The following is a 25017-nucleotide window of genomic DNA, read 5'->3' as shown; positions in this document are numbered from 1 at the left end:
GCGGACACCTTCACAATGTTATAAATTGGTAGAAGAATGCCGCATTACCTGTTGTCACACGAGATAATGCAGTTTTTACAGCCAGCCGCAAGTCACGAGTCGCAAGCTTCGAATGCTTGCAGCCTTGAATCACAACATCGCTGGCAATTCAAACCCGTTAAAAACAAACACAGGGTGTTGTGTTGGTGGTCGCCATTTTCCCCACTTGCATACAATATGCTTGAAGGAAACACTGAGTGCATTTTAACTTTTTGGACAAAGGAAATTAGATGTGTGCACGTATGGTAATATAAACGCTAAATAAAACCAGATGCCGAGAGAATGCACACCACAAGAAACATCATTTAGTGTTGCTGTTTTGGCGGTGCACATCCACAGAACTAAACTCGCATTTGTCAATAACACGGCATTACCAGGCAGTGTGGCGATTTGAAAATGGCCATTGCCAACACACGTTGCCAATGTTCCTTTCAAGGCAGTGTCGTCTTTGATGTGGCGACTTGAGATATTTTACAGAGTTCAGCTTTCTGTGCAGGTGGATAGATTTGTTTCACTTACAATGAAAACAGCCAAACCCAAGCATATTCAGTAAGCGATATATTTTTTTTATTTTTCTTAACACATCTTCGACATGACCCCCAAATGGCAGTTTACAAATGAAGACGACGTCAACAGGCGATCAAATCTGATGGAGTTCAGAGGAAACCGGTTAAGACTTCTCAAAATGGCTCATAAATTGGTCACAAAACCAGGTGCTGCCACAAAAGAACGCTGCAACATCGCAGCTGTTTTTTTTTATTACCATAAACGATATTCTAATGCTATTTTAACCAGGTGGCTCTTCTCCATATAAGCCAGTGCACATTTGTTTAAATTAATGCGACATCTGCGTTTTAACTTGCTTTACACTGCAAGCCACCACCTTAGTGAAAGAGTGGGGTGAAATTAGTTGAAATTGACGATTTGTAATGAAGCTAGTCATGGACACATCGTACATAACGTTACATTAAAACAAATTTAAACCATGTCGGTGGTTTCAAGGTGCAAACGTGAAACGCACCACCCACTTGCCTCCAGTGAACAACTGTTGGTGTGCGGTGTGCACATGGCTCAACAAAACGAAAAACCCAAGAGCGCAAGACTTGGGAGTGCGCTCGACACGCGCGCAGCAAAACGTTACGTGAACAAGAGCTTGCAGTGAAGTAAACACAAATCGACGTAAAATAGTTGTTCATCTCGTGACCAACTGGACCAGTGGCTGACCAGAATACCGATGTTGATGCAGACTAAGCTGCTAATCGTGTACTGTGAACTGCTTTATTATATATACCTCTTTCAAATAAACACAAACTCGAGTTAAAGATAAATAAAATCAAAATGGCATATATGCCACGTAAAGCGCAATGTCCATGCACAAATGCTGTGGAGTCTTTGGAGGGCTTACGCCACCTAACTACTCACCCTGTTTTGTAGAAATGATACGTGCGGTTTCTCAATTTACTGAAAAACCAGACAACTTAGTCGCTGCACCTTAAGCTTTAAACTTAAAAAGCTAAGATAAGACTTGGGATTAACGTCAGCTTGATTGCAGTGCCTCTTTTAAACAGACGCTGCCACTACGAAAAGCCCAAGGTGCTTACTGCATTACAGTACGTAATTCAATCTTGGGAAATAAACTGGTGAACAACAAAAATGTGCTTTGCAAGCGAGCGTGCCAAACTGCGACACCGGCAAGCATGTGTCAATGCTTTCTGGAATTGGGAGGACAGGAGGAAGTGGTGGTCGTGGTGGAAACGGCAGTCGCGTGCCTCTCACGCCGCACGTCGAATCAAACCGTTCTTCTCTGGCTGGAAGAAGTTCTCCACCATGGCTTCTATCAAGTCATCCAGCTCTTTGGCCAGACCAACCATGTCTCTGCAAAACAAAAGTTTCACCCATGACACAACAACAACAATAATATGACTGCGTGGGGTTTTTGTAGGTTGCGCCATATATCGCTCTCTGGTGCGCTGTATTGTTCTGTTGCTGAAGAAGCTCCCAGCGCGTGCAGCGAAACGTCGGACACCATGCTCAAACAACACGCGGTTCAACCCAAAACCGCATAAAGACAGAAATACATCACACAATAAAACCAAAACGAACATTACCCTTTTTAAAATTTTCAACTAACGTGATGCCAGCACGATGAGAACACAATGCCCATTCGAGATGATTTTGCATTTTTCAAAAATTACTTTACATTATATCCGTGCAACCCCCTCTACTCCATCTCGTCCCTCCCCTGCCCTTTCGTGCCCCTCCGTGCCGCCCTCTGTCACGGTTATTCCTCGGCCCTTGCACGCCCCTGCCATCGAACTCGCTCAATTTCCGTTACGGCTTTGTAAACTATGTTTAGTGCTCGAGAAAAAGAAGATTACGTTAGGATGCCATTATGCACAAACTACAGCCCATGGGCAAAAAAGCTTGCACGGATGAAATCCATTAATGGGAAAATACCGGTAACGTCGCCTAGTAGTATTTCTGCCGAACAAAACAATGGCTCCTGCTGAGGCTACATGAGAAAGCTGTCAATGAAGAGGGTCTGTGTAGGAGGAGGAAGCCACCATGAAAGTAGCAAACACTGGGGCAGCACCACACCTGCTAACCCTTCCCATTAATGCTCCCACCCCATTCTGTCATCAAAAGCAAAACTTTGCATTTTTCTTATTTTCACCTGACTAAAATTGTACGAAGCCATACGACCGTTCGAAAATCGTTACGCAGTATAAAGGATTACAAATCGGATTACAAATCGGATTACAAATCGGCAGCCTGTTGCTCGAGTCAGTCGGACCTGCAAGCGCACGGTTACGTGTGCGCTGTGCATTCGGCAAGCCGAGTGCGTGTGTGTGTGCGTGCGTGCGTGCGTGTGTGCGTGCGTGTGTGTGCGCGAGCGGTCACCTCTTGCCGGGCGTAGCGCACATCTCGGCATAGTACTTGATCTTGGGCTCCGTGCCGCTCGTGCGCATCGTTGCCACGCAGCCGTTGGCGAAGGTGAACGTGATCATCTGGCTGCTGCTGCTGCTTGGCAACAGCTGTGCAACAACAACAACGCGGTGGCACAATCCAAGCAACACGTTTTAACGAGAGTATTATACGGTCCCTTTGCCAAACCCCGCTGTTGGATGAAGGCCTTTCTACGCTGCCTTCAGTCTTGAGGTTTGTTGGTCGGTGCAAGGCGGGGAGCATACGAGTCGAGTACTGTACAGTAATGGATCCTGCTTCGCTGCCCCCTGCTGCCACACAGCCTGTCGCACCCGGTTACGCGTGGCGGCCAAACACCCAAGCGCTATCCCCACTTAGTCTCCGAGATCCGACCACATCGGGACAACATTCTGAGAGTTTGGTCACAGGGTCGGGGGGGGGGGGGGAAATCCCCCCGCCGTTTGCATCGCGAGCAGCAGGCGTCCGGTGGAGCGGTGAAGCGCGTGCGAGGCTTACGGCGCGCTTGTCGGCCTGGGCGCTGTCGTGGCCCGTGGTGAGGTCCCGCACGTGGGCGATCTCGTAGGGCCCGCAGCGCGTGGGGTACGCCGCCCGGCCGCTACCGCCGCCGCCGCTCGCGCCGTCTTGCTCCTCCGCGCCTGCCCGGTTGCGAAGGCGCTCAAACATGCGCACGATGGTGGGTGGCTCGTGGCAGATGAAGTAGGAGGTGCGCGAGATGTGGTAGCCATACCTGCACGCGGCGTAGAGAACGCGTTCGGGGTGGCCGAGGGCTCGGACCGACGAGTAGTAATTCTACGAGTTGCACTTCGATGTAAAAAAAAAAGACTCAACAAATAAATGCTCAAAAATTCAAGTGTGGAAGAGAGAGTAATTCGATATAGAGCCCGACACAGAAAAACCACACTTGGATTACAATCAGCTGGATTCAGGCCTCCCAACGTTGTATCAGCCATGGGGTCATCTTTTTGCTGAACTTCATCCAGCTGATCAGCATGGGTTGAAGGTGGGACTCAGGACTGGTTCAAATATCACTCTCTGCTGGTGTTAGCTATGGCTTCAGGTAACATAGCACAGTGGATGAATCGCTGTGCCACCGCTTCCTCCGACCGCTTTACAGTTTATTTTAGTCAGTGAGCCTGTCCTGGATAAATAATTACATTTAACCCGTTGTCCAGAATGAAGGTACAATATGTACATTTGTGCATTGAAGAAAACACAGCATATATTCACACAAGTATATAATTATAGATCACTACGTATTGAAAAAAAATACTTGTGACATTAGCTAAGTATGTATTATATTGAACTTATTTCACACTGTACGTAGCCAACCGTGCTAATCGGAGGTGTGGGGGAAGGACAACAAAATAAACACAAAAAGCAGTTCAAGAAATTCGTTATAGCTCAAGTGGCTTCCTAATGTCAGAAGGAAGAACGTTCCAGACGGCCGCAGAAGCGCATCTGAAAGTGTGCAATGCGGTGACCGTCTTTGTTCCATGGCTAGCCAAGATGACCGCAGTTCGCATGATGATTTATGTTGATGGTTTATGGGTGCAAAAGTGGCAGGCATACTCCTCGTAGATGAGGGTGAGCTGCTTGGTAAGCGTTAGCTTCTTGGTGGCGAGGTGAATCGCCATCTCGGCCGCAACAGCCGCCGCGCTCACGCCGTCCTTGTCGAGAACGGTGGTGCCGCACATGAACCCTGCGCTCACACACGGCGATCGCTCCCGTCATCACGGAACCTCCTGACCGACTTGTCTCGCTCCGCCACCAGACGGCAGAGAGGCCTCGCGAGCAGCGCAGCTGACGAGGAGAAACGCGAGAGCGGCGACGTAGGCTTACCGATGGCCTCCTCGAAGGCAAACAGCACGGTCTTGCCTTGGTCCATGAGCTCTTTGGCACGGTTGCCCATCCACTTAAAGCCGGTTAGTGTCTCCTGAGGCCGGGATGGGTGCAGAGGACAAGTGTGGGAGCAGTGAAGAGCAGCAAGTTGAAAGACGCTCAGCGTTGATCCAACAATAAATTGGGAAGATAATTGCAATGCGCAAGGGCATGTCTTCATGATGTTCATTTATGCAATTTTGGGATACGATGTAAATAGGCCCCATGACCAAATCCCCCAGCATGCACCGATCTTGTCAGCTTCAGGTGGCTAAAGAGCATTAAAGACTGGGTAGTGCTTGGATGGGTGACCACCTTGCAACGCTCACAGCTTTCAACCACCCACACTGACCAGCGCGCTCAAGTATGATCACATAACCTCCACTACAAACAGTGTATGGTGGGGGGTAAACCTTTATAAGCGGTGGACTGACAATCGGTGTGTGTACATGTACACACGTATTAAGGCCTGGGTTTGAGTCTGTAGGACAGTGTTCTTCCTTGCAAGGCCCGCGGGCCACTGGCGGCCCCTTTAGTGCGGCTCATGACGTGCGGCCCCCGACAAAACACAACGTGTGAAAACACCCGAATCATCATCGTGCTGTCAAACCCCAATGGTTTCATCTGGGTGGCGGCCCTCACACTGACGTCTTACCGGCGAAAGTGACCTCTGAAAATGAGTGAAGAACACTGCTGTATGGTGTGGTCTGTGTGCGTTGGGGTGCGCGTGCGCTGGGGCGCGCGTGCCACGTAGACCTGCCTCGAAGTGGAACCCCTCTTTGTGGGCGATGGCTCGCAGGATCTTGGAGGAGACGGTGCTGGAGAGCATGGAGATGCGGTCCAGGGGAGTGCGAGTGCCTGGGGGCGAGCGCTCCTTCCAACAGTAGAAGAGCCACCACCCGAGCAGCGCTCCCACCTCATTGCCCGTGAACACCTTCCAGTCCCCACTGGGGCACAACCAGACAACGGCGATGACTGCCACACGAGGCCCACCAATCGCCACTAAAGCGGCGGCGATGTCACCACCGCGCTTGTGCCAGGCAAAGTACGCTTTGAGGCGACGTGAAAAGTGTTGTCGAAAGCTCGGAAAGACCGAGGTGCTGGGGGTTAACCGGCCACAACGGTTGTCATGCACACGGCTGGCGCGGACACGCACGCGCCTCTACCAAGGACAAAGTTGGTGCAGAAAGACAAACACGTACATGTGCACTTCCAAACACACCGCTTTACATGCAGGAACGCACAGTCACATAGCACGATGTTGAACAGAGGATGGAATGAATGGAAGCAAAGGTGAGAGGCCTTTAACCATGAGTGGGATTTCTCAGGTTGACAACAACGTCGTATTAGAATTGGGTGAAAAGGAAAACCTTATGCCTAGATGCAATGCTTGAATTATTTAACGTTAATAAGAATTATGCTTTTCGAATACTGTATAACTTGTGCTGTCTGCGATGTTAGCCATGTGAAGTGAAGAGTAAGCATGACACTCGTGAAGCTCAAAAACAAAACACAAATGAAAGAGATGAGGCGTTAAGTCAGCGTGAAAATACACAAAACAAAAACGTGAGACGAAAATATTACTTACTCACTGTTGGGAGGACAAAGAGATGAGGAGAAAGAGAACAAGAGAAAGATAACAGTCAGAATACAGACTCTGCAGGCCTCCTACAGCTACTCTCAGCTACAAGCAGCTACAAGCAGCTACAGGCAGCTACAGGCAGCTACGGGAAGCTACGGGCAGTATGTACGGTCGACTCGCACCGTATGCAGCCAACTGTGCCAAGCGGAAGTGCAGCAGGGGTCCAGTGCCCGTTGTGTTTATGGCAGGATAGCCGCCTCAAATCAGTACCTGGTGTGGTGTGTTAACTTCACCACTGGGGAGACAAAGGTGGCCAGGTGTGGTGCTGGTCACCCACCCCCTTGTGTGCCACAGTGCCGGACTTCATAGGTGCTACTCGCTAACAGCACTTGCCCCAACAGTGTGTTAAGGCTATCCGGAGGGGATCTTTGTCTTTACGAGTGAAGTGCTCAACTCACGCGTCCTGCCGCTCGGCCACGGCCAGACGGTCCGCGTCAGGGTCGTTTGCGAGGATCACTCGCGCCCCCTCTCGCTCCGCCAGCTTTATCGCCAAATTCTGATAAAAATCAAAACGCCAACGAAACGTACGCAAGCAAAGAAAATAAATCTGAGATTTCAATGTAGAACACCAATGTAAAGTATATGTACGTATGAATGCACGCATTTCCAAAAACATAACGCGAACACGTACATCTGCAATTGAATCAGTGTGTTTCAAAGTAAATAGTCAATCGACCAACACTATTATTTGGGCTTCCAATGTTTATGCTGGCAGGAAATTGTAAATTGTCAAGATCATTCGCAAGTGCCGGGAGTGCCGTTCATCCAGGCTCCTAGTCAGACCTCCGCTGCCACCCTACAAGTGCTTCCTCATCAGCGAATAAAAACATTACTATCCAGGCCCTGGCTTATACTGGTAGGAACCTCCTGGTTACACCAGCCCACAGGGGATTATTGTGTCTGTCCGTCCGTCGTGCAGGGAGGGGCTGGGTGGGGAGGGAGGGGATGGTGGGGAGGGGCTGGGTGAGGCTGGGTGGGGAGGGGAGGGTGGGGAGGGGCTGGGTGACCGAGCAACCCAACGTTCCTACCAGCTCCCTCCGCAGGAGGAATGTGTTTTTCTCACAAGGGTTCACAAGGGTGCATTGTGGAAGCGGTATTATTTGCTTCCACGGTAGGGAACCCCGGGGGTGGTACGTGGTACTAAAAGTCACAGCCTGGTGTGATGTGTCCCGGATAGTTTGAGGACCAGATGAGATCAAGTATTTTTATTCTTTGGGTCTTTCGGTAAAGCCACGTAGATTGAAAAAAGAATCAAAATAATTGGTGCTACTCGCCCGAAAGACCCAAAGAATATGAATTCCTACAGTCACGAAAGCTTTAAGTCTAGAATTAAGTTTTCTTTTTTACTTTAATTCTGCTTAATTGCATATATCTTATTTGTCTCATAACTGTGATTGCATCTCCAATTAGCACGGTTGGCTACGTGCAGTGCGAAAGAAGATCAACATACATACATTGCTCGTGTTAATGTTCGGTTCGTGGCACTTCGTCTGTGCTCTCCAGTTGGCCAGGGTGCCCAATCCTGGCCAGCTGGCTTAAAACAAAAAAACCTAACAAAGAAAGCACGGCGCACGGCTCACGGCTGCGTGCGGGCGCCCCTCGCACTCGGGAAGCGTCCCCAGCGGCGTCAACAAAGGCACCGCGTACCAGCACGCCCTTGCCCTCCTCCGGGTTGGGGTACTTGACGGTGGGGAACTCGGGATCGGGGTCCTTCTGCTCGGCCACGGCGATGGGCGGCGCGAGGCCGAAGGCGGCGAACGACGACTGCACGAAGTCGTGGCCCACGCCGTGCACGGACGTGTGCACGAACTTGAGGGGCGAGCACTCGTTCTGCTCCCTGCCCGGCAAAGAAAGGAGCAGCTCAGCTTTCCCGACAGTTCACTTAACGCAAACAAACCAAAAAAGTGGTTCGTAAAAGTCGCAAATGACTTTGGGCACTGCCGCTTTGTCGATTGCCGTCGGAGTGCGCGAGGGTTATTCCGCCGCAATGCTGAGTTCACCTGCGGCGGACAGCACAACCAGCTGGGAGCGGCGGCGAACAGGCCGCCGTGCGTGTCGCTCGAGGGTTTAGTAGAAGGCTCAAGAGGACATGGCAGAAACCGCGCTTCAGCTGGGCAAGCGACATCAAAGAACGGACCCGAGAAGGAACAGCAGCAGGGCACGGAAGAAACGCAGAACAAACAAAACGTCGAGGCATCGCTACGTCGACGCAGCACGAGTGGGGGGCACGTGTGCCCCAACCGTCACGAAGACGGATATAAGAAGTACAAGATGCGTTTCCATATTGATCTCATGCTAAGCAGACCATATTATTTACTAAAGAACGGCACCTGTGAAAGCAGAGTTTGCGCAAGTCGCTAAAGTAGTCGCGATTGATGTCGGCAAATGGGTCCTTGCAGAGGGGGCTGGTGTCAGCCAGAGCTTCCAACCACGACCCCTCCCAGGGCTCCAGGTTCTCCTGAATGGCCCGTGCGATGCCCGTGTCGTGCGGCGAGATGATTTGGGCACCGTTGCTCCAGTACACCTGCCCAATGACGACCGGCGTCAAGGGGGGAAAACAACAACCATCCACGTGGGCTTGCCAAACTGGCACTGCTGGGTGAGGGCATCCCCGACACCACACATAGGGCGTGGGGGTTTGTTTGGCCAGACTTCACCAAGCTGGTCAATGCGGGTCAGTGAAGGAGAGGCCACGACCGGTTCGGATGTCGCCCGCCGCTGATTTTAGCTCTGACCAAGAACTTAACTCGGGTCACCGAGCTCATAGAAGCATAATATTTATTTATATACAGCATACCGCTCCACTTCAAAGTTGAGTAATCATCGCAAAATATCAATTTAAATCGTTACAAATACCGTGGAAACGTAAAAAGGTAAAAACATAAAGACGGGTCACTCGGAGCCAGTTATTCTTCCTGTAAACACGGGGCTCAATGAAGACGTTTTCAAGTTTCAATGCCGAATTGCAGAGTAAACATCGCCGAGCAATAAAACACATTGCCACTCAAAAACGCCCTACAACAGCGTAATTACTGCGCTTGCCTTGTAGCCATTGTCTTGCTTGGGGTTGTGGGAGGCGGTGACCATGATGCCGGCAGACAGACCAAGGTGCACCACCGTGTACGGCTGGATGCGTTCACACGAGTGCGCACAGGAACAAACAAAATCTATTCAACATCGTAAGTTTTAACATTAACCTGTCTGATGTAACCCTCTCTCTTTAGGAAATGCTCTAGGCCAGGGGTCATTGTTTTCGACTTCGGTAAACAAATCTCAAGAGCCGCGATGCATGTGAACACGAGACGGTGGTCCTTGATAACATCACGAAGCAGTCCTGACAGAGCCACAGGTTGCCAAGCCCCGCTCTAGGTGCATATTGTGCCGCCTATTGGTAAAAATGAATTATGACATTTCGTTGAACAGTCGTGAGAAACATGAACTCGACTCGTAATACGGTAACGGTGCTGGCGGCGCTAACGTAGGATGCGTAAAGCAAAACATATCCAAGAATAAAAACAATATCGTACGAATCATTAACCTCACAAGCACTGAAAAGACATCGGCACACAAGGTTCAAATCGGGATACGTAATCCATGTGGGGGCAGCGTTAACAGCCTGCTGCGAACGGTCGAGTGTTTGTGTCACACCAAATGGAACGCACCACAAATGGGGTTGGTGAAATCTGAGAGAACAGGTAGACGGGAACTCCCTGGCTCAAAAACACCACCGCTGCCAGCCGGGAAAACCTGCCAGAGTCACGGACACAACCGCAGCAACATCTTGGCTCAATCGTTTCCACGCCTCCCTCAAAACTCACTTCATTTCCCCGAGCTCACCCCACGGCTCATTGATCTCCCCCCTTATAACCCCTACCGCCGTTCCTGCTCCCTCTTCATATTCTCTCTCCGTGGCCACCACTCATTCACAATCTGTCTCCATGGCGACCACTCATTCACAATCTGTCTCCATGGCGACCACTCATTCACAATCTGTCTCCATGGCTACCACTCATTCACAATCTGTCTCCATGGCGACCACTCATTCACAATCTGTCTCCATGGCGACCACTCATTCACAATCTGCCTCCATGGCGACCACTCATTCACAATCTGTCTCCATGGCAACCACTCATTCACAATTTGTCTCCATGGCAACCACTCATTCACAATATCTCTCCATGGCAACCACTCATTCACAATTTGTCTCCATGGCAACCACTCATTCACAATCTCTCTCCATGGCTACCACTCATTCACAATCTGTCTCCATGGCAACCACTCATTCACAATGGGGGAAGGACAACGAACTAAACACAGAAAGCAATTCCAAAGAAATTAGTTTTCAATCTGTATGGTTTAAAAGTGCATAGCTCCAGTGGCTTCCTAACATTGGAAGGAAGAGCGTTCCAGATGGCCGCAGAAGCGCATCTGAAAGCGCGCGATGCGGTGACACGCACCACACACGCATGTGATCGCACCTCTTGCTACTGGAATTGCTGAGTGGATCAGCACGAGCATCGTGGCCGATCACCACTCCTTTCTGCTTGAGATCCGGACACATCTTTTCCAAGTAGCGCATAAATCCCTGGGGAGGGGAGGCGGGTGGAGACAAAGACATTCGTAATTAATACTTTTATTGTCGGAAAATACACCGCTGGATGAGCAGCACCTACCCACGCCGTGGGTCATTGGAGCAAATTTCACCACCGCTCGTCTATGCGCGTTTGTGAAGAGGGAAACATAGAAGTGGGAACACAGAGGTAGAGTACAACAGCTATTTGCTGCACTGCCCTCTACTGCCTTCTACATAGCCCCACGTTACCACGACAAACTGCATGTGTAGTGGAAATGAGTGGAGACCCAGTCTTCACTGGAGGCAACACGTGCAGGGGAAAACCGGAGGAACCGGAGAAAAACCCACGTGACCACGGGGATAACGTGCAAACTCCAAATATACAGGTATAAATTTGGAGTTTGCAGTAATAATAACGCAGACGCCTTTTAATTGTTATGGCACGATTATTTTTACTCGGAATCAAGGGTCATCGCCGCACTGGCAAAAACACAGACACACACACACTGCACCAGGACACACCAACAGACAACATCCAGCCATGTGGCTACATGAACACCCACGTGGGGGCGGGTAGCGGGGGGGGGGGCACCTGCGTGGTCTGGATGACGGTGAGGTCGTTCATGCACGAGCTTCCCGCTCCCATGGCGGCACGCAGCCCTGCCGTGCCAAACTCCATACGGCTGCCCAGCCTCTCCCGCAGTTCCGACAGCGCTCCATCCTCCAGCAGCTTCTCCACCGTTGCTCTCGTCTTCTCGTTCTGCACAAAACAAAATACGCGCGCTCATCAGCGCCTTCCAGAGCAGGGCCCGGATGTTGGCCAGGACGGTGATATGACCATAGCATTTTTTTAATGCCCTTCCCATAAATAGGGAAGGATATTAAATAAATGGCATTCAAAATTAAACGACACCTTTCACACATTGGGTTCTCAGGGAGGAGGACGCCCCTGCCATGCATAGTCCCATGGGATGTTGGCTATCAACAACAAGACAACTCCTATGACTAATTGGGAATGGGACGCAAGCGTAGGATTGATCACCCTGTCGCTGGCCGCCTTTGGGGAGGGTGTATAGTGTGAAAGGCCGAAACACCCTAGGAACCAAAGGTACACTACTGACGATGCGCTCCCCAAATTTCACCAGGCTCACTGTTCATGAACTCTTGGAAGTGCTTGCACAAAGGATAGTAACATCTCATCCTGTGTTCTTGGAATCAACAGCATTAGACTCTGTTTATCCACTGCCGGATGAAGGATTTGACCATGGCATCGCCACGCCTCGCGGTCTCGTGCTTTTAGCAGCTATCTCACTCCCGCACATGAACGGATACCATTGCTCCATCTCCGCGATTGTCTTCCCCTTCCCCGTACGTACTCTCCCCCGTCGCCTGCCACTCCGTCAGCAGTGTCGTCTGTCCGCCTTCGGCCATCATCCATTCCTGCGGTGGTGTCCTGACCACGTCAGCGGAGCTCGAACAAGAAATAGTCTGCTTTCCCATTGAATTGCGAAACGAATTTGAGGGGTTTCTTTTTTTACTTAAATTACATTTCCAAATACTATATTAACAATAGTGCACGACTGTTTAGGAGTTATTATGTACGTTGAACTTCTTTTGCACTGCACGTAGCCAACCGTCCAATATCAGAGACGCGATGATATTAAAGGGGGCCTTCCAAAGCAGTTCCTGTCATGGGCCGCACACACCACCAGAACACCCTTAGCACACAAACCAACTAGAAACTATTCCTATCAATGCCCTATGTGAAAAAAATAACCAAACTGCGGAATCGACAGCACACTTTTACCTCAGCGATAATGGGATGGGCGTGAATGCACTGTGCGCACGAAAGCAGCTTATTTGGAAATGTCCTCTGGGAAACAGAAATATTTGCAAGCAAACCCATTATGGATGCTGGGGGGGCGGGGGGATGGGCGGAAACCATATTTACTCAGAGCTGCATTTGCAATACCATACGCCAGCGTGCGTCAATGTTTTAACAAGAAACCATCGCGTACTGTATACGCCCCTCTGACGGACACACTGTGCTTCATGAAGCTGAGTTTTAATGAAGGCAAAGTCGGTGCAAATGCGTCTTTCTCCGCTGCGTCAACACTCCCTCAAGAACATCGTCAAACCCTCTGAGGCCGGGCACAGGCTCCTGCAACCAAAATGCAACCGTCGTGCAATTGGAAAGGATGCCGTTTCCTGGCAGACACGGAAGGAGATTCATCCGAATTGAGGTGTGAAGGGACTGAGCGACTGCGGTAAAGACTAGAGCCGCATTACATCTCGTGTCTGTTGGTGGGGGTGGCCCATTGCTAAAAAAAAACCCAACACTGTCCATGAACCCACATAAAGTTAGGCATGTGCCAAATGGAGATGGCTACGGTATATAGTATTACGGTTTCATCACCATCATGGCCACAGATCGGCATTACTGTTGTACTCGAGCAAAACCCGGCAGATGGTTCCATCGAGCACCACGCTATGTGCTACCAGCAAACAGCTTGCTCCTTGTTATTAGTTTTGTCGTAAAATCGGTAACCGCGTGATACAAAAAAACCAGTTACCAGTTTGCCGCAAGTACTAAAATGCCTCGAGCAACAACACATCTTGCTCAGAAACGTAAGGGAAGCTGCCCTGGAATATGGTGAGCACACTGGACTTAGAACTCAGAGGTCACTGGTTCGATTCCATCTCCTGGCCCGGCAGTTTAAACTGTGGTGTAGGTTTCTGATACCACCCCCCTCCTCCCCTACCTCTTTGTCAACCCAACACCACAGTTGGTCACTCTGCAGGTCACGTGTAGTCACGTAAAGTGTTGGTAGTCCACCTTCCTTCAAGATTTCTGGTCAGAATTGAAAAGAAAACCAAATGCCCTCTCAAGCTTGCTTTAGTGGAGGCCCCTTTTGCCAGCAGTGGCGTGATGAGCAGACAAGAGAGCAATTGCAGAGTTTCACCTCTGAGAAACTGTATTCATCACTCAAATCACACTTGCACAAAATCATATTTCATCATTCCATCTTCCCCGATGGATTTCCCCTTCCATTACTTGGCTGCCACTCCATCCTTATTCTTGACGAACTGCCTTTTCAATGTACAATTTATAAATTGAGATGCATGGGACATAACAGTGAGATGTTTATTTCTGCCATTCTTTAATGAAGGAAATACATTGTTAAGCACAGTAAAAACAGTGCCATTCTTTAGAAGCGTTCGAATATTTCCATCCCACTGTGGCAAAAAATCAACAATTATGCACTGTGCATTGATTTACGGTGACTATTTTAGCAATGGCTTTGAAGCACCAAGGCATCATGCCCACAACGAGTGTGTGTATGCTCGTAAGACCATATGAATGAGCTTATTCAGGCCACAAAAGTCTCTCACAGCAAACAGGTCATTTGCTCTCTGTGTGTAAATTTGGAAATTCTGCCTTTGTGTTACAAAGCAGCAGAAAATTAATTTATTTGAGATTTATTGCAGATTATGAGTTGAAAATTTTTAGATTAAGTTTTAGGTAAAAAAGAATTAATGATCTATACAGATTAATAAAAATGCTGAACTGTTATTTATTTAAATAACTAGACTATTAAGGTGTAATTTTAAGTGATCCACCAACACTAGCCTCCAAAGCACTGTACCACAAGCGTGTGATATCAAGGCTGGTTACTAAGTAACCGTAGGCGGTGGTGTTAAACTCTCAACAACAGCCACCTTTCATCACTAAGTGGCAGTGATGTCACCACAGCGCTTGTACCAGGCTAGGTGCACTTTGAGGCTGCAACGTGAAGTGTGGAAGGTTCGCTGCTGGCAGGAGGTCACGGGGCAGAGCCAGTGCTATTGGTTGACTGAGATGACCGGCAGATGCATCAGCTGTGCCCCCCACTGTGCCACCTCGCTGCGTTTTATCCGCCCGGCGCTCCGCTCGTCGTTGTGAGCGTCGCTCCTCTCTGCTCGGTAGCGTCCTTCATAAGCCTCCTCATCATGACACCACAGGTACCGGGTTCTTCGGCAAGTCCACTCAGCCGCGCATCCTCCTGCACAGCATCATCTCACATCTCTTGTCAACCGCGTTTTGCGTCCATTTAGCCCTCTCTATCTGGCCAAAGAGAAGCTGAATGGGCTACTGTGCATGAACGAACCAAGATCATACCTGTCAACCCCTTATCAGTGCCTACCTTATGACTACTTTACACTACTATACACTACACTATATACCAGAGGTGTGGACTCGAGTCATGTGACTTGGACTCGAGTCAGACTCGAGTCATGAATTTGATGACTTGCGACTCGACTTGGACTTGCATAACAATGACTTTGTCCCACCTATGAGATGTGGACTCGAGTCATGTGACTTGGACTCGAGTCAGACTCGAGTCATGAATTTGATGACTTGCGACTCGACTTGGACTTGCATAACAATGACTTTGTCCCACCTCTGCTATATACACTACTATACACTACACTATGCACTACACTCTACATTTCACTCCACTATAACATTTGTTCGTATTGAGACGTCTACGAGAATACGGGTAAACAGTACGAACTGACAGGTATGCTACAAATGTTCTTGCTGTTTTTCCACACCTGATGATGATTGCTTGTGTTGCAGTCGAAACGTCGTGAGAATTTAATTATTTTATATTTTTTTATTGTTTCCCTTCTACGTGACTTTACCGAAAGAACCAAGAATATGAATAAGTATGCTACAAAACACTACAATACAGAGTGCTTCAATTTTTTTTAAACACTTATATGGGACTATCGTTTTTACCGATGGGAGGTTCCACCGATGGGAGGTTCCACCTTTGGGGGGTCCCACCTTTGGGGGATTCCACCTTTGGGGGGTCCCACCGTTTGGGGGGTCCCATCTTTGGGGGGTACCACCGAAGGGAGGTCCCACCTTTGGGGGGTCCCACCTTTGGGGGGTCCCACCTTTGGGGGGTCCCACCTTTGGGGGGTCCCACCGTTTGGGGAGTTCCACCTTTGGGGGGTTCCACTGATGGGAGGTTCCACCGATGGGGGGTCCCACCTTTGGGGGGTTTCCACCTTTGGGGTGTTCCACCGTTGGGGGGGTCCCACCGATGGGAGGTTTCCACCTTTGGGGGGTTCCACCGTTTGGGGAGTCCCACCGATGGGAGGTCCCACCTTTGGGGGTTCCCCCGGTTCCACCTTTGGCCCCACGTTGGGCTTCGCGGTTGTAACCCTTGGACCAACGTCCCAGGTGCGCCGGGTCGGCCCGCCTGTAGAGGTCACGGCAAAGGTGAGAACCCGTCGCCCTGTTCGTCAACACTTAGTGGAGAAGAGACGCCGACACCGTGACAGACCCCAATCGAGCGCTTCGCCACCGCCGCCCCCTACCTCCCATCTCCCGCTCCGGCCACGGCATCGCCCACGCACCCCCCGCGCCCGATAGTTGTTACACCACGCACCTTGTCCCAGCGGAGCCACTGGCGCGCCGCAGCCTCCTCCGTCACCGCCGCCGGCTCGTCAGACATCTCGACACACGCGGCAGTTGTTCACCGCAAAGACTTCACCGCTTTGATTCAATTAAAGGGAGCGGATGATGAGGAAGAGGAAGAATCGAGAATGGTGACAACCCCCAAAATCGCGATTATATTCCGTAGCTTGGATACGTGCGGCGGGCGGGCGGAGGGGGCGGGGCACCGGCCGCGTCCCGCCCTCGCTCATTGGTCGAGCGTCGAAGCTCGTGGTTGGGTGAGGGGGCGGCGCGTGGGCCAATGGGAGGGTGAGGCGGCGCCTATCAAGCGTACGGAATTAAACGCACGTGGCTCGCTCGTGTTTTAAAGGGGGCGTGTCCGTGTTGGCAGAGTTTTGGGGTTGGGTTGTTGGTGGTGGCGATTGGTGGTTAGTAGTGGTGGTGATTGGTGGTGGTGGTGGTGGTTGTTAGTGGTGGTGATTGGTGGTGGTAGTGGTTAGTAGTGGTGGTGGTTGCTGCTGGTGGTGTTTGTTAGTGGTGGTGATTGGTGGTTAGTAGTGGCGGTGGTTGTTGCTGGTGGTTGTTAGTGGTGGTTGTTGCTGGTGGTTGTTAGTGGTGGTTGTTAGTAGTGGTGGTTAGTAGTGGTGGTTAGTAGTGGTGGTGGTTAGTAGTGGTGGTGGTGATTAGTAGTGGTGGTGGTGGTGGTTAGTAGTGGTGATTAGTAGTGGTGGTGGTGGTTAGTAGTGGTGGTTGTTAGTGGTGGTGGTTAGTCGTGGTGATGGCTGCTGCTGCTGGTGGTGGTTGTTAGTAGTGGTGGTTGTTAGTGGTGGTGATTGGTGGTGGTGGTTAGTAGTGGTGGTGGTTGCTGGTGGTTGTTAGTAGTGGTGGTGGTGGTGGATTTCTGGTGGTGGTTGATTGGTGGTTGTTGTTAGTAGTGGTGTTGGTCGATGGTGGTTGGTTAATAGTTGGTGGCGGTTGTTAGTAGTGGTGGTGGTTGGTTGGTGGTGGTTGTTAGTAGTTGTAGTTGGTGGTAGTGGTTGTTGTTGATGCGATTTGACACGTGTATGATGTGTTTTCAAATAATCTCAATGAAACGTCCATTGAGATTAGTTTTCTGCTAGAAATGTCCACGACAAACCACTTCGTTGAGCTATCATTTGTGGCCAGGTGGCTTCTGAAATATAAGTTAACTAGGGGTTGTTTGGGGGCCCCCAGGCCTTCAGCCAGGAAAGCCACAAAAACATTTGCACACGAACGACGCAAACACCCAATGCTCCGTTGTGAAATTTTAAAATGAAACATGTTTGAATTGCATTATGTTTATAATTAGATAATTTGATTTCGTCATTCAAAGCTTATATAATTTTATATCTGGAAGGCTTCATTGAAAACGACATTTCGTGTGAATTTTCTCTCGTCGTTAAGTAGATGGCCTTGCTGGGGGTTCGGTTCGATGCGGACTTTCACCTGGTTGGGATTGCGGGATCGAGATAAGGCGACAGAGTTGCTGGCCGTACGAGAAGACCGCCGTCTGCAGATCGATTCCAACGTGTTGCGGATGTGCAAAGGGCAAGAGTTACACACAGAAGGGGCAACAGCAGAAAACCCACGTGAGGCTGTAACAGTAAAGTGTAGTGTATAATGTAGTGTAGTAGTGCATAGTGGTGTCGTGAATAGTAACGTGAGGCTGTAACAGTATAGCGGAGTGTATAGTAGTGTATAATGTAGTGTAGAGTGTAGTGTAGTCGTGTATAGTGGTGTCGTGAATAGTAACGTGAGGCTGTAACAGTATAGTGGAGTGTATAGTAGTGTATAATGTAGTGTAGAGTGTAGTGGATAGTCGTGTATAGTTGTGTCGTGAAGTGACACGAGGCTGTAACAGTTCGAGACCACTGTGCCCGAAGCAGATTCGAGTGGCGCTGCTGCTGCTGCGTCGGATTCTACAATGAGCTCCAGTGCAAGGCGAGAGTAGTGAGGTGAGGTGTGGGGGAACCTGTGAAGACGCGATGACAAAAGACAGGCGCGATTCTATGTCCTGCTGGCGAAAGGGAGCCAATGAGTCGAGTCGTAGATGGACACCAATGACACGAGCAAGGTTGTTCTGTAACAGTTGCAATTTGAGGATGTTGCTTGAGGACTTGGAAAGAATGGCATTACAGTGCATTATTTCGTGACTTTTTACCTTATTTGTAGTTTGCACTCCTGTAAATGTTTGTACTGTTGGAACTTGCTGACCCATCCCGTCTGGACATGTGAAAAAGAGCGTCATAGTTTATCGGATTCCTCCTCCAGGATAAATGAAGATTCTGATGCTGCATCACAGGTCGATGAACAAGGAGCACAGGCAGCTGTTCCCACTGATTTGAAAAAGTTGGGACGATTCTGTGCGGAAAAGCAGTGATATGGAACTCTTAAAACTACAATCAAGGCTACAGCAATAAGACAATATCGTACTCTTTGGTTCTTTCGGTAAAGTCACGTAGGTATAAAATTAAATAAAAAACTTTTTTTTATAAAAGAAAGTTGTTTTAATAAAATATTTTTTTATATAAAAATGTTTTTTATATATAAAAAGTTTTTTTTATTTTATACCTACGTGACTTTACCGAAAGAACCAAAGAGTATGGAACATTGCAGTCACGAAAACGTAAGATCTAAACGAAGACAATATCGTCGGTGCAGTACAGGTATTTTTTCCTGGCCACTGAAGCGTTGTGGGCTATAAATGGAAGATTGAAGACGAGCCATAGGAGTACGATTATGGCCATGCAACGCAAACTATGCACACAATATTATTGGTTCTTTCGGTAAAGTCACGTAGAAGGGAAATAATAAAATAATAAAAAATACAATTCACGACGTTTCGATTGCAACACAAGCAATCATCATCAGGTGTGAAAAACACAGCAAGATTTTTTTTGAAAAAAGTGGCGTTTTTTTCAAATATTTTATTATTTCCCTTCTACGTGACCTTACCGAAAGAACCAAGAATATGAATCCCTGCTGCAGTCACGAAAGCTTTAAATCGAAATATGCACAAAATGTTAAGGACATTAGTGCAGAATAACACAACACAACAACGATTGAAATAACAGTCCTCAAAAACCCTTTATTAATCCATATTAACCGTTTTTTCTCTAAATAAATATTTCTGAAGCAAATAATATATCTGTATGGGCACTCAGCACTCAATTGGCGCAATAAGGCAACAAACAAAAAATCATTTCAACGTTTAAAAACGGTAACTAACTTTTACACAAATTCTGTAGAGAAAGCAATTCTGCTCGTATCGTTATCGTCGCACTGTTCAGGAGGCTCCGACGAAGTGTCATCAATGCCTACATGAACACATGTCTACAGTACACACAAAACATCACATTTATACTTCATAAATGTAAATAATTACACCGCACAATCGTGGGGGTTGTACAGATTGATATTGCATACCATAAAAAAATTCCCATTTTTAATACAATTATATTTTTCATATAACCAATTTGTGTGTTGTCAAAAATAACACTTTTTTACAGGTCTATCTTTGAAGACATTTAATTTACTTATATACTGAATGATATATACTGAAGTGGGAAGACAAATTTAAAATATTCCAATCACGTTCCTCAGTTATAATCATGTGATTTTTTTTACATTTTGGCTACTAACGGATAATACAAAACACTAATTGTGCATTGTCTCATTGTTAGCCACTTTTTTTGGTAATTGTCAACTTACAACAAATATAAAAATGCATCTTAACAGACAACATATGCGATATCAAGTCTTTTTACAGAAACAACTTTCATCAACGATTAAAAAAAAAGTGTGTGCACATTGGTCAAGGTGACACAAGTACTGTTGCTGCAAATTAAAATAGGGAGAGTGAAGAAATGCCGAATCGAAAAGTGCAACCAATTAACCAAGTGTCCCAGGAAGGAATTTATCCAATTCGTGACCACGATTACAACTGCAATTGGATTTGACAAGCAGCGCCCGTACACACTCAAACACACAGCTCTGCATAACAAAACCATCATAAACTAACCAATCCACTGCTGGTTTTACCAAGTCAATACATAACCTCTGGTGTAAAATGCATCGTTTCCAATTCCACATGCTTGAATGTGCAGCACAATGTGACTGCAAGACACAGCTCTGAAGCCGAGCCATGCTCGGCACATGCAAGTTAGTCTACGTGTACCGTAACATGTACTCGGCGAACGTGTTGTGACAGGCACCTACAGAGTATTGTAATGTCATCAAGGGCACACACATCGTGCTTTGAGTGAACACAAAAGCCAATGTATATTCACTTTGAAGAGGACATGGTCATCCTGCCGAGCAACGCGAGACAACGTTGAGCAGCAAAGTGCAGTTGTGTTACTTTGGTGGGCATTTTATTTCCATTGGAAAGATACGAAACGACTGTTTAAGTGAAGTCAATCATGCGCCTTTCATGGACATGGGGGCAAAGCACAACAACAGCAGCTAACTTGAGATAAATCTTCAAGTCGACGTGGAACTCAAGACTGGTGGATATTTGTCTGGAGCAAGTCGGTGTTAAAATCTGACAAACCATGTATTTATTGTTCGTCAAGCAGTTGTGTTAAGTGACCAGCTTTTTAATCTATATATCCGAAAGGCATCTCGCGTTATGCACATTTCCATGATCACCCAGCCATAGAGTTTAGATACGAGACTGCCAACTTTTAAGTTATTTATAAACATAACCGTTTATAAATAGTAGTACACTGATCACTACCCCATTTCCATACAAGAAGAACCAACCAAACCGGTGATAGTTGTTGCTACTTCACGTGAATAACACCAACTGGTCTCTCCTTGTTTGATTAATTTACCAGCGGACGATGGATGGATGGTTGTAATTGCATACAGGGTTATATTCGAACATGCGTATACAGTAGCTGCTACACATTTAGCTTCTTATCGTCGCTTTATAGCGTTACAAGGCTCACACATAAACAGTGCCCCAGCATGCTTACGACAAGATCATGACGAATCGCAAACACCCAATACATTTTTATAACCTAATTTGAGGCGTAATTTTCATTTCTTAAAGCCAGAACTATTTCCGCCTAACAATTTGCTCTAAACGAGTGCTTTTCTTTTTATCGTATTACAGAAAACGTTATGCATATTAATGAACGTAAAACCACTTCTCCTTGGCTCACCGACAAAACGGGAGCAATGAGCAGCACAGATAAATTCATCGAACGAGTGCCAGAGTTCATTTCAATCCGGGGCTGCAAAGTTGAATATAGCAGGGTGCAGCTGGGTTCGACGATAAAATATATCCTGGCAGGGCTGTTCCAAAAAGGGGGGGGGGGGGGAATAACCAGTTGTAGACTAAAAGTCACCTTGGCTGAACGTCGAAGAGGCACTTGTTATTGGCATAGTTACACAAATTGCGAGCCCCTCATGCACACGGTGAAATATTTTTTTAAATACTCCCCCTATTTGTTTTTCCTGCACACAATTAAAGGGCGGGTGTATATAACAGATCCAGATCCCAGAGGGTGGTAAGAAATGCATGTTTGGATTTGGAAACTTAATGGATCCCGAGCATGCCACCATTTTTCCATCTGTATATCATTTAATGTTTTTGCATACATTTTTTTAAAGCTGCCAAATGGGTTGCCATGGGTTCATTGCACAAATGGCACCTGTTTATACAATATTCTGGTAAGTGTGCCATAGTTTTTCAAACGAAAATAACTTGTAAACATGATTTGGAATGTTTGAATGTCAATTCTATAACTGTAAATATGGTTGTAACTGTGGACATTTTCTTGTAACTTTCAAAGACACTGTAGTTTCCTGTAGGATCTGATTAAGTCTTTTTGAAAACAGATTTGCGAGCTGTCATTCAGGAAGTGAATTAAGATACGATCCTCCACATCACAAGACGTTGCCAAAGGCAGCTTTAGCAAATATTTGGCTGCTCGATACTCTGTTTCACTCTCACCTGGTTGTTTACGGATGAATATAAGGAACGGCACCAAAATAATCAAAAATAATATCGTGCAATAGTTACATTTGAGGCACATGTAGCAATTCAATAAAGGTCTCCTTTCAAAAAAATCTATCATCAGTTTTCAATAGTGACATTCCAGTGGGAGACACTGATGGAAATGACATTTTGTGAGTTACCTTTTTACCGTGGAAAACACGAGTACACGTGATGGATAATATATTTTGAATGTTTATAAGTCCACGGACGAGGTTTGTTTGGCAAACAAGTGCTCAGTGGATGGCTACGTGGCATAAATAGCTTTAACCACATGGCACACGACGACCTGCTGATCGTCAAGGCCCCTTCCATCAGCAGTGGCATAAGTAATTGCAGGGCTCCGTTACCTTTACACTACACAAGTGGCGCAGGCACTATATGAAAAGCAAAAGCCTAAACATATCTCAAGTAAATTGCCACTGCGTTATTTTACAACAGAAATTTCAGGTGAGAATGAAACAGAATATCCATAGTAGCAGCAACCACAGTTAATACATATCCGCCCTTTAATGTTCCGTTAATGAACCACACGGCCACACGTCCACGTTGAGTTCCTCAAAAGTACGTATTTACATTATGGAAGATCAAGAACGCGCGCACGACGCGTTTTATACTGTACAGTGAATGTCCAACCCACGCGTCGGCTCGATGCATTATTAGTGTCAGTGATGAATATCTACATGCCCATTTCAATCCACAGCTCGGCATTGCATAAATCGCACTCTCAAAACGCTCTTGCAGACGACAGTCCCCTTTTAAGTTCGACATTCAAAGTCATGGCCACAAAGCACCCAATCTGTAAAAAGCACCGGGATCTGTTCTGTACAAGACGGTGAATTATCGGCATTGCCGGCACAGTGACACACTTTCAAAATGTCCAAGAGTTTCCCCCCTACCTCTCCAATTTGTCATCTAATATGGATGCCGTTTCTTTTGGCGTATATACTGACATTTTTTGATATCTGCAATGATGATGCTGCTGCTGCTGTCAGTTTGTCTGGCAAAATGCCCTCTGTAGTGGACTTTCCACCAGTGCAATAAAAATGCAATACCATTATACTAAAACAACCCAACGGCTTAACGACATTTCCTCGCAGATTCAAAAATGCCGTAGAGATAAACAAATCATACTGAAATTTCCCTTATGGATTCATTTCCACGTTTTCTTCATCAGACTTCATTCGTGCTTACCGTGTGCAAAATTAACTGGCGTTTGATATTAAGAGTCCGTTGAGAAGAGAGGCTTTGCTTCAGCTCCCACTCAGCAAAGATGGGGGGAGGTTCAAAACCTCGACGATTGCATCATGGACTCCCCCTCGGTGTACGCCCCATCCCTTGCCATCTCCTGTTCGGGATAAAAAACGGAGCAACCCACGGTCGTGAGCCTAGGCACATTCAGGCCCACATTGGGCATTCCGTGCGCCGCGTTGTAGTCCTGCCGCTCTGCGTGGAGGCCAGAGTTCGAGTGGTTGGTGTTTGGATGCTGGCGAGGCTGAGGAGACGTGCGGTGGTGGACACGTTCCGCATTGTTCGCTGCGCCGAGGTCTACGGAGTTGTGGTGCCACCCGGGCGCAGGCTGATATCTTTCCGGCCTTGCTGAAGAATTGTGAGGTGGCAGAGAGTTGTTGGACACGTGCGGCTCGTAGAGACGCGGGTCGGAGGCGCGCAGAGGACGCGCCGTGCTGTTGTACGACGGGGAGGTTGCACGGTTGGCCAGACGCAGCTCCAGCTGCTGCACCTTCCGGCTCAACTCCTCCCGCTTGGCCAGCAGATTGCTGCAAAGCTCCTCCACGGGGTCCTGTCAAGCGCAACACGATTGTAACCCATGGACGCACACACGCACGCACCCACGCCGAAGCATTGCTTTCAATAAATCCCAAGTGTTCATCAAGGTTGCCATATTGGGCTGTTTTGCGAACAATGTGTGGGACTTCTAAAGCGATTCCTAGGAATTAGTTTTCAGAAAAATTGGGTTGTTTTTTGGGCTCCACTGAATAAGTAATATTTAAAAATACTTTTTAAAAAACACGCTTTAATGAAATGTACCGTACGAGTAATGGCAGAACTCCACGACTCCAGGAAGTGGTCCCGAAGCTTGCCATAACGTAAGGGACTGTGGTGATTTACAGCCAACGTGAGTTGAGCGTGGACAATTAGACCCAAGCCGAAACATAAGATATAAAAAAGATTGCTTAAAAATATATATTTTGTATTTTTAATGATAGAATATAGTATTGTCATTTGTACGACATACGTATACCAAGTTTGCAGTCGATACATTGGGAAGTGGGTTAAAATTGAGTTACAAGATTTGAGCATACGACAACAGACAGAGTTGAGGATACAACAGACAGAGTGCGTTAAATAAAAGCGTGTAAAAATGGGGCACTTTCGAGCCCTTCTATCCAGAGGTCTCACACTATTGACCTAAAAAATATATATCTGGCAGCCCAACACATCTT

At 47.6% G+C, this 25017-nt stretch overlaps 2 protein-coding genes across 4 annotated transcripts in view; both read right to left on the bottom strand.

Annotated features, from left to right (window-relative positions):
• Positions 1 to 605: 605 nt before the first annotated feature.
• PGM2 (phosphoglucomutase 2) lies at positions 606 to 16710 on the bottom strand. Its single transcript, XM_078863268.1, has 14 exons — positions 16520 to 16710; positions 11671 to 11838; positions 10984 to 11090; positions 10168 to 10252; positions 9548 to 9631; positions 8836 to 9029; positions 8153 to 8342; positions 6904 to 7001; positions 5624 to 5810; positions 4825 to 4918; positions 4555 to 4684; positions 3481 to 3712; positions 2941 to 3074; positions 606 to 1914 (listed from the first exon to the last, which is right to left on the bottom strand). Exons 1-14 carry the CDS (start codon positions 16583 to 16585, stop codon positions 1812 to 1814), a joined length of 1872 nt encoding a protein of 623 aa, XP_078719394.1. The 5' UTR covers positions 16586 to 16710; the 3' UTR covers positions 606 to 1811.
• A 2906-nt stretch (positions 16711 to 19616) lies between these two features.
• The window catches only part of MTMR2 (myotubularin related protein 2), a 28850-nt gene continuing 23449 nt past the window's right edge, over positions 19617 to 25017 (bottom strand). For all 3 annotated transcript variants that reach the window (XM_078863260.1, XM_078863262.1, XM_078863261.1), the window contains one exon: positions 19617 to 24353. In XM_078863260.1, the coding sequence (XP_078719386.1) occupies positions 23838 to 24353 (516 nt within the window). In that variant the 3' untranslated portion in view covers positions 19617 to 23837. The remainder of the gene's footprint in view (positions 24354 to 25017) is intronic.

This window comes from Lampetra fluviatilis, chromosome 15 (assembly GCF_964198595.1).
Source record: "Lampetra fluviatilis chromosome 15, kcLamFluv1.1, whole genome shotgun sequence".
In the NCBI taxonomy this organism is placed as follows: Eukaryota; Metazoa; Chordata; class Hyperoartia; order Petromyzontiformes; family Petromyzontidae; genus Lampetra; species Lampetra fluviatilis.
This window is presented reverse-complemented; position numbering and strand designations above follow the sequence as displayed.

Excerpts from the sequence above, each read along its gene's own strand:
- PGM2 (XM_078863268.1), bottom strand. The coding sequence starts at position 16,585 with ATGTCTGACGAGCCGGCGGCGGTGACGGAGGAGGCTGCGGCGCGCCAG. Across the intron at positions 11,839-16,519 it reads AGTGGCTCCGCTGGGACAAG|AACGAGAAGACGAGAGCAAC; the intron begins GTGCGTGGTGTA and ends TGTTTTGTGCAG. Across the intron at positions 10,253-10,983 it reads AGCAATTCCAGTAGCAAGAG|GTTTTCCCGGCTGGCAGCGG; the intron begins GTGCGATCACAT and ends TGACTCTGGCAG.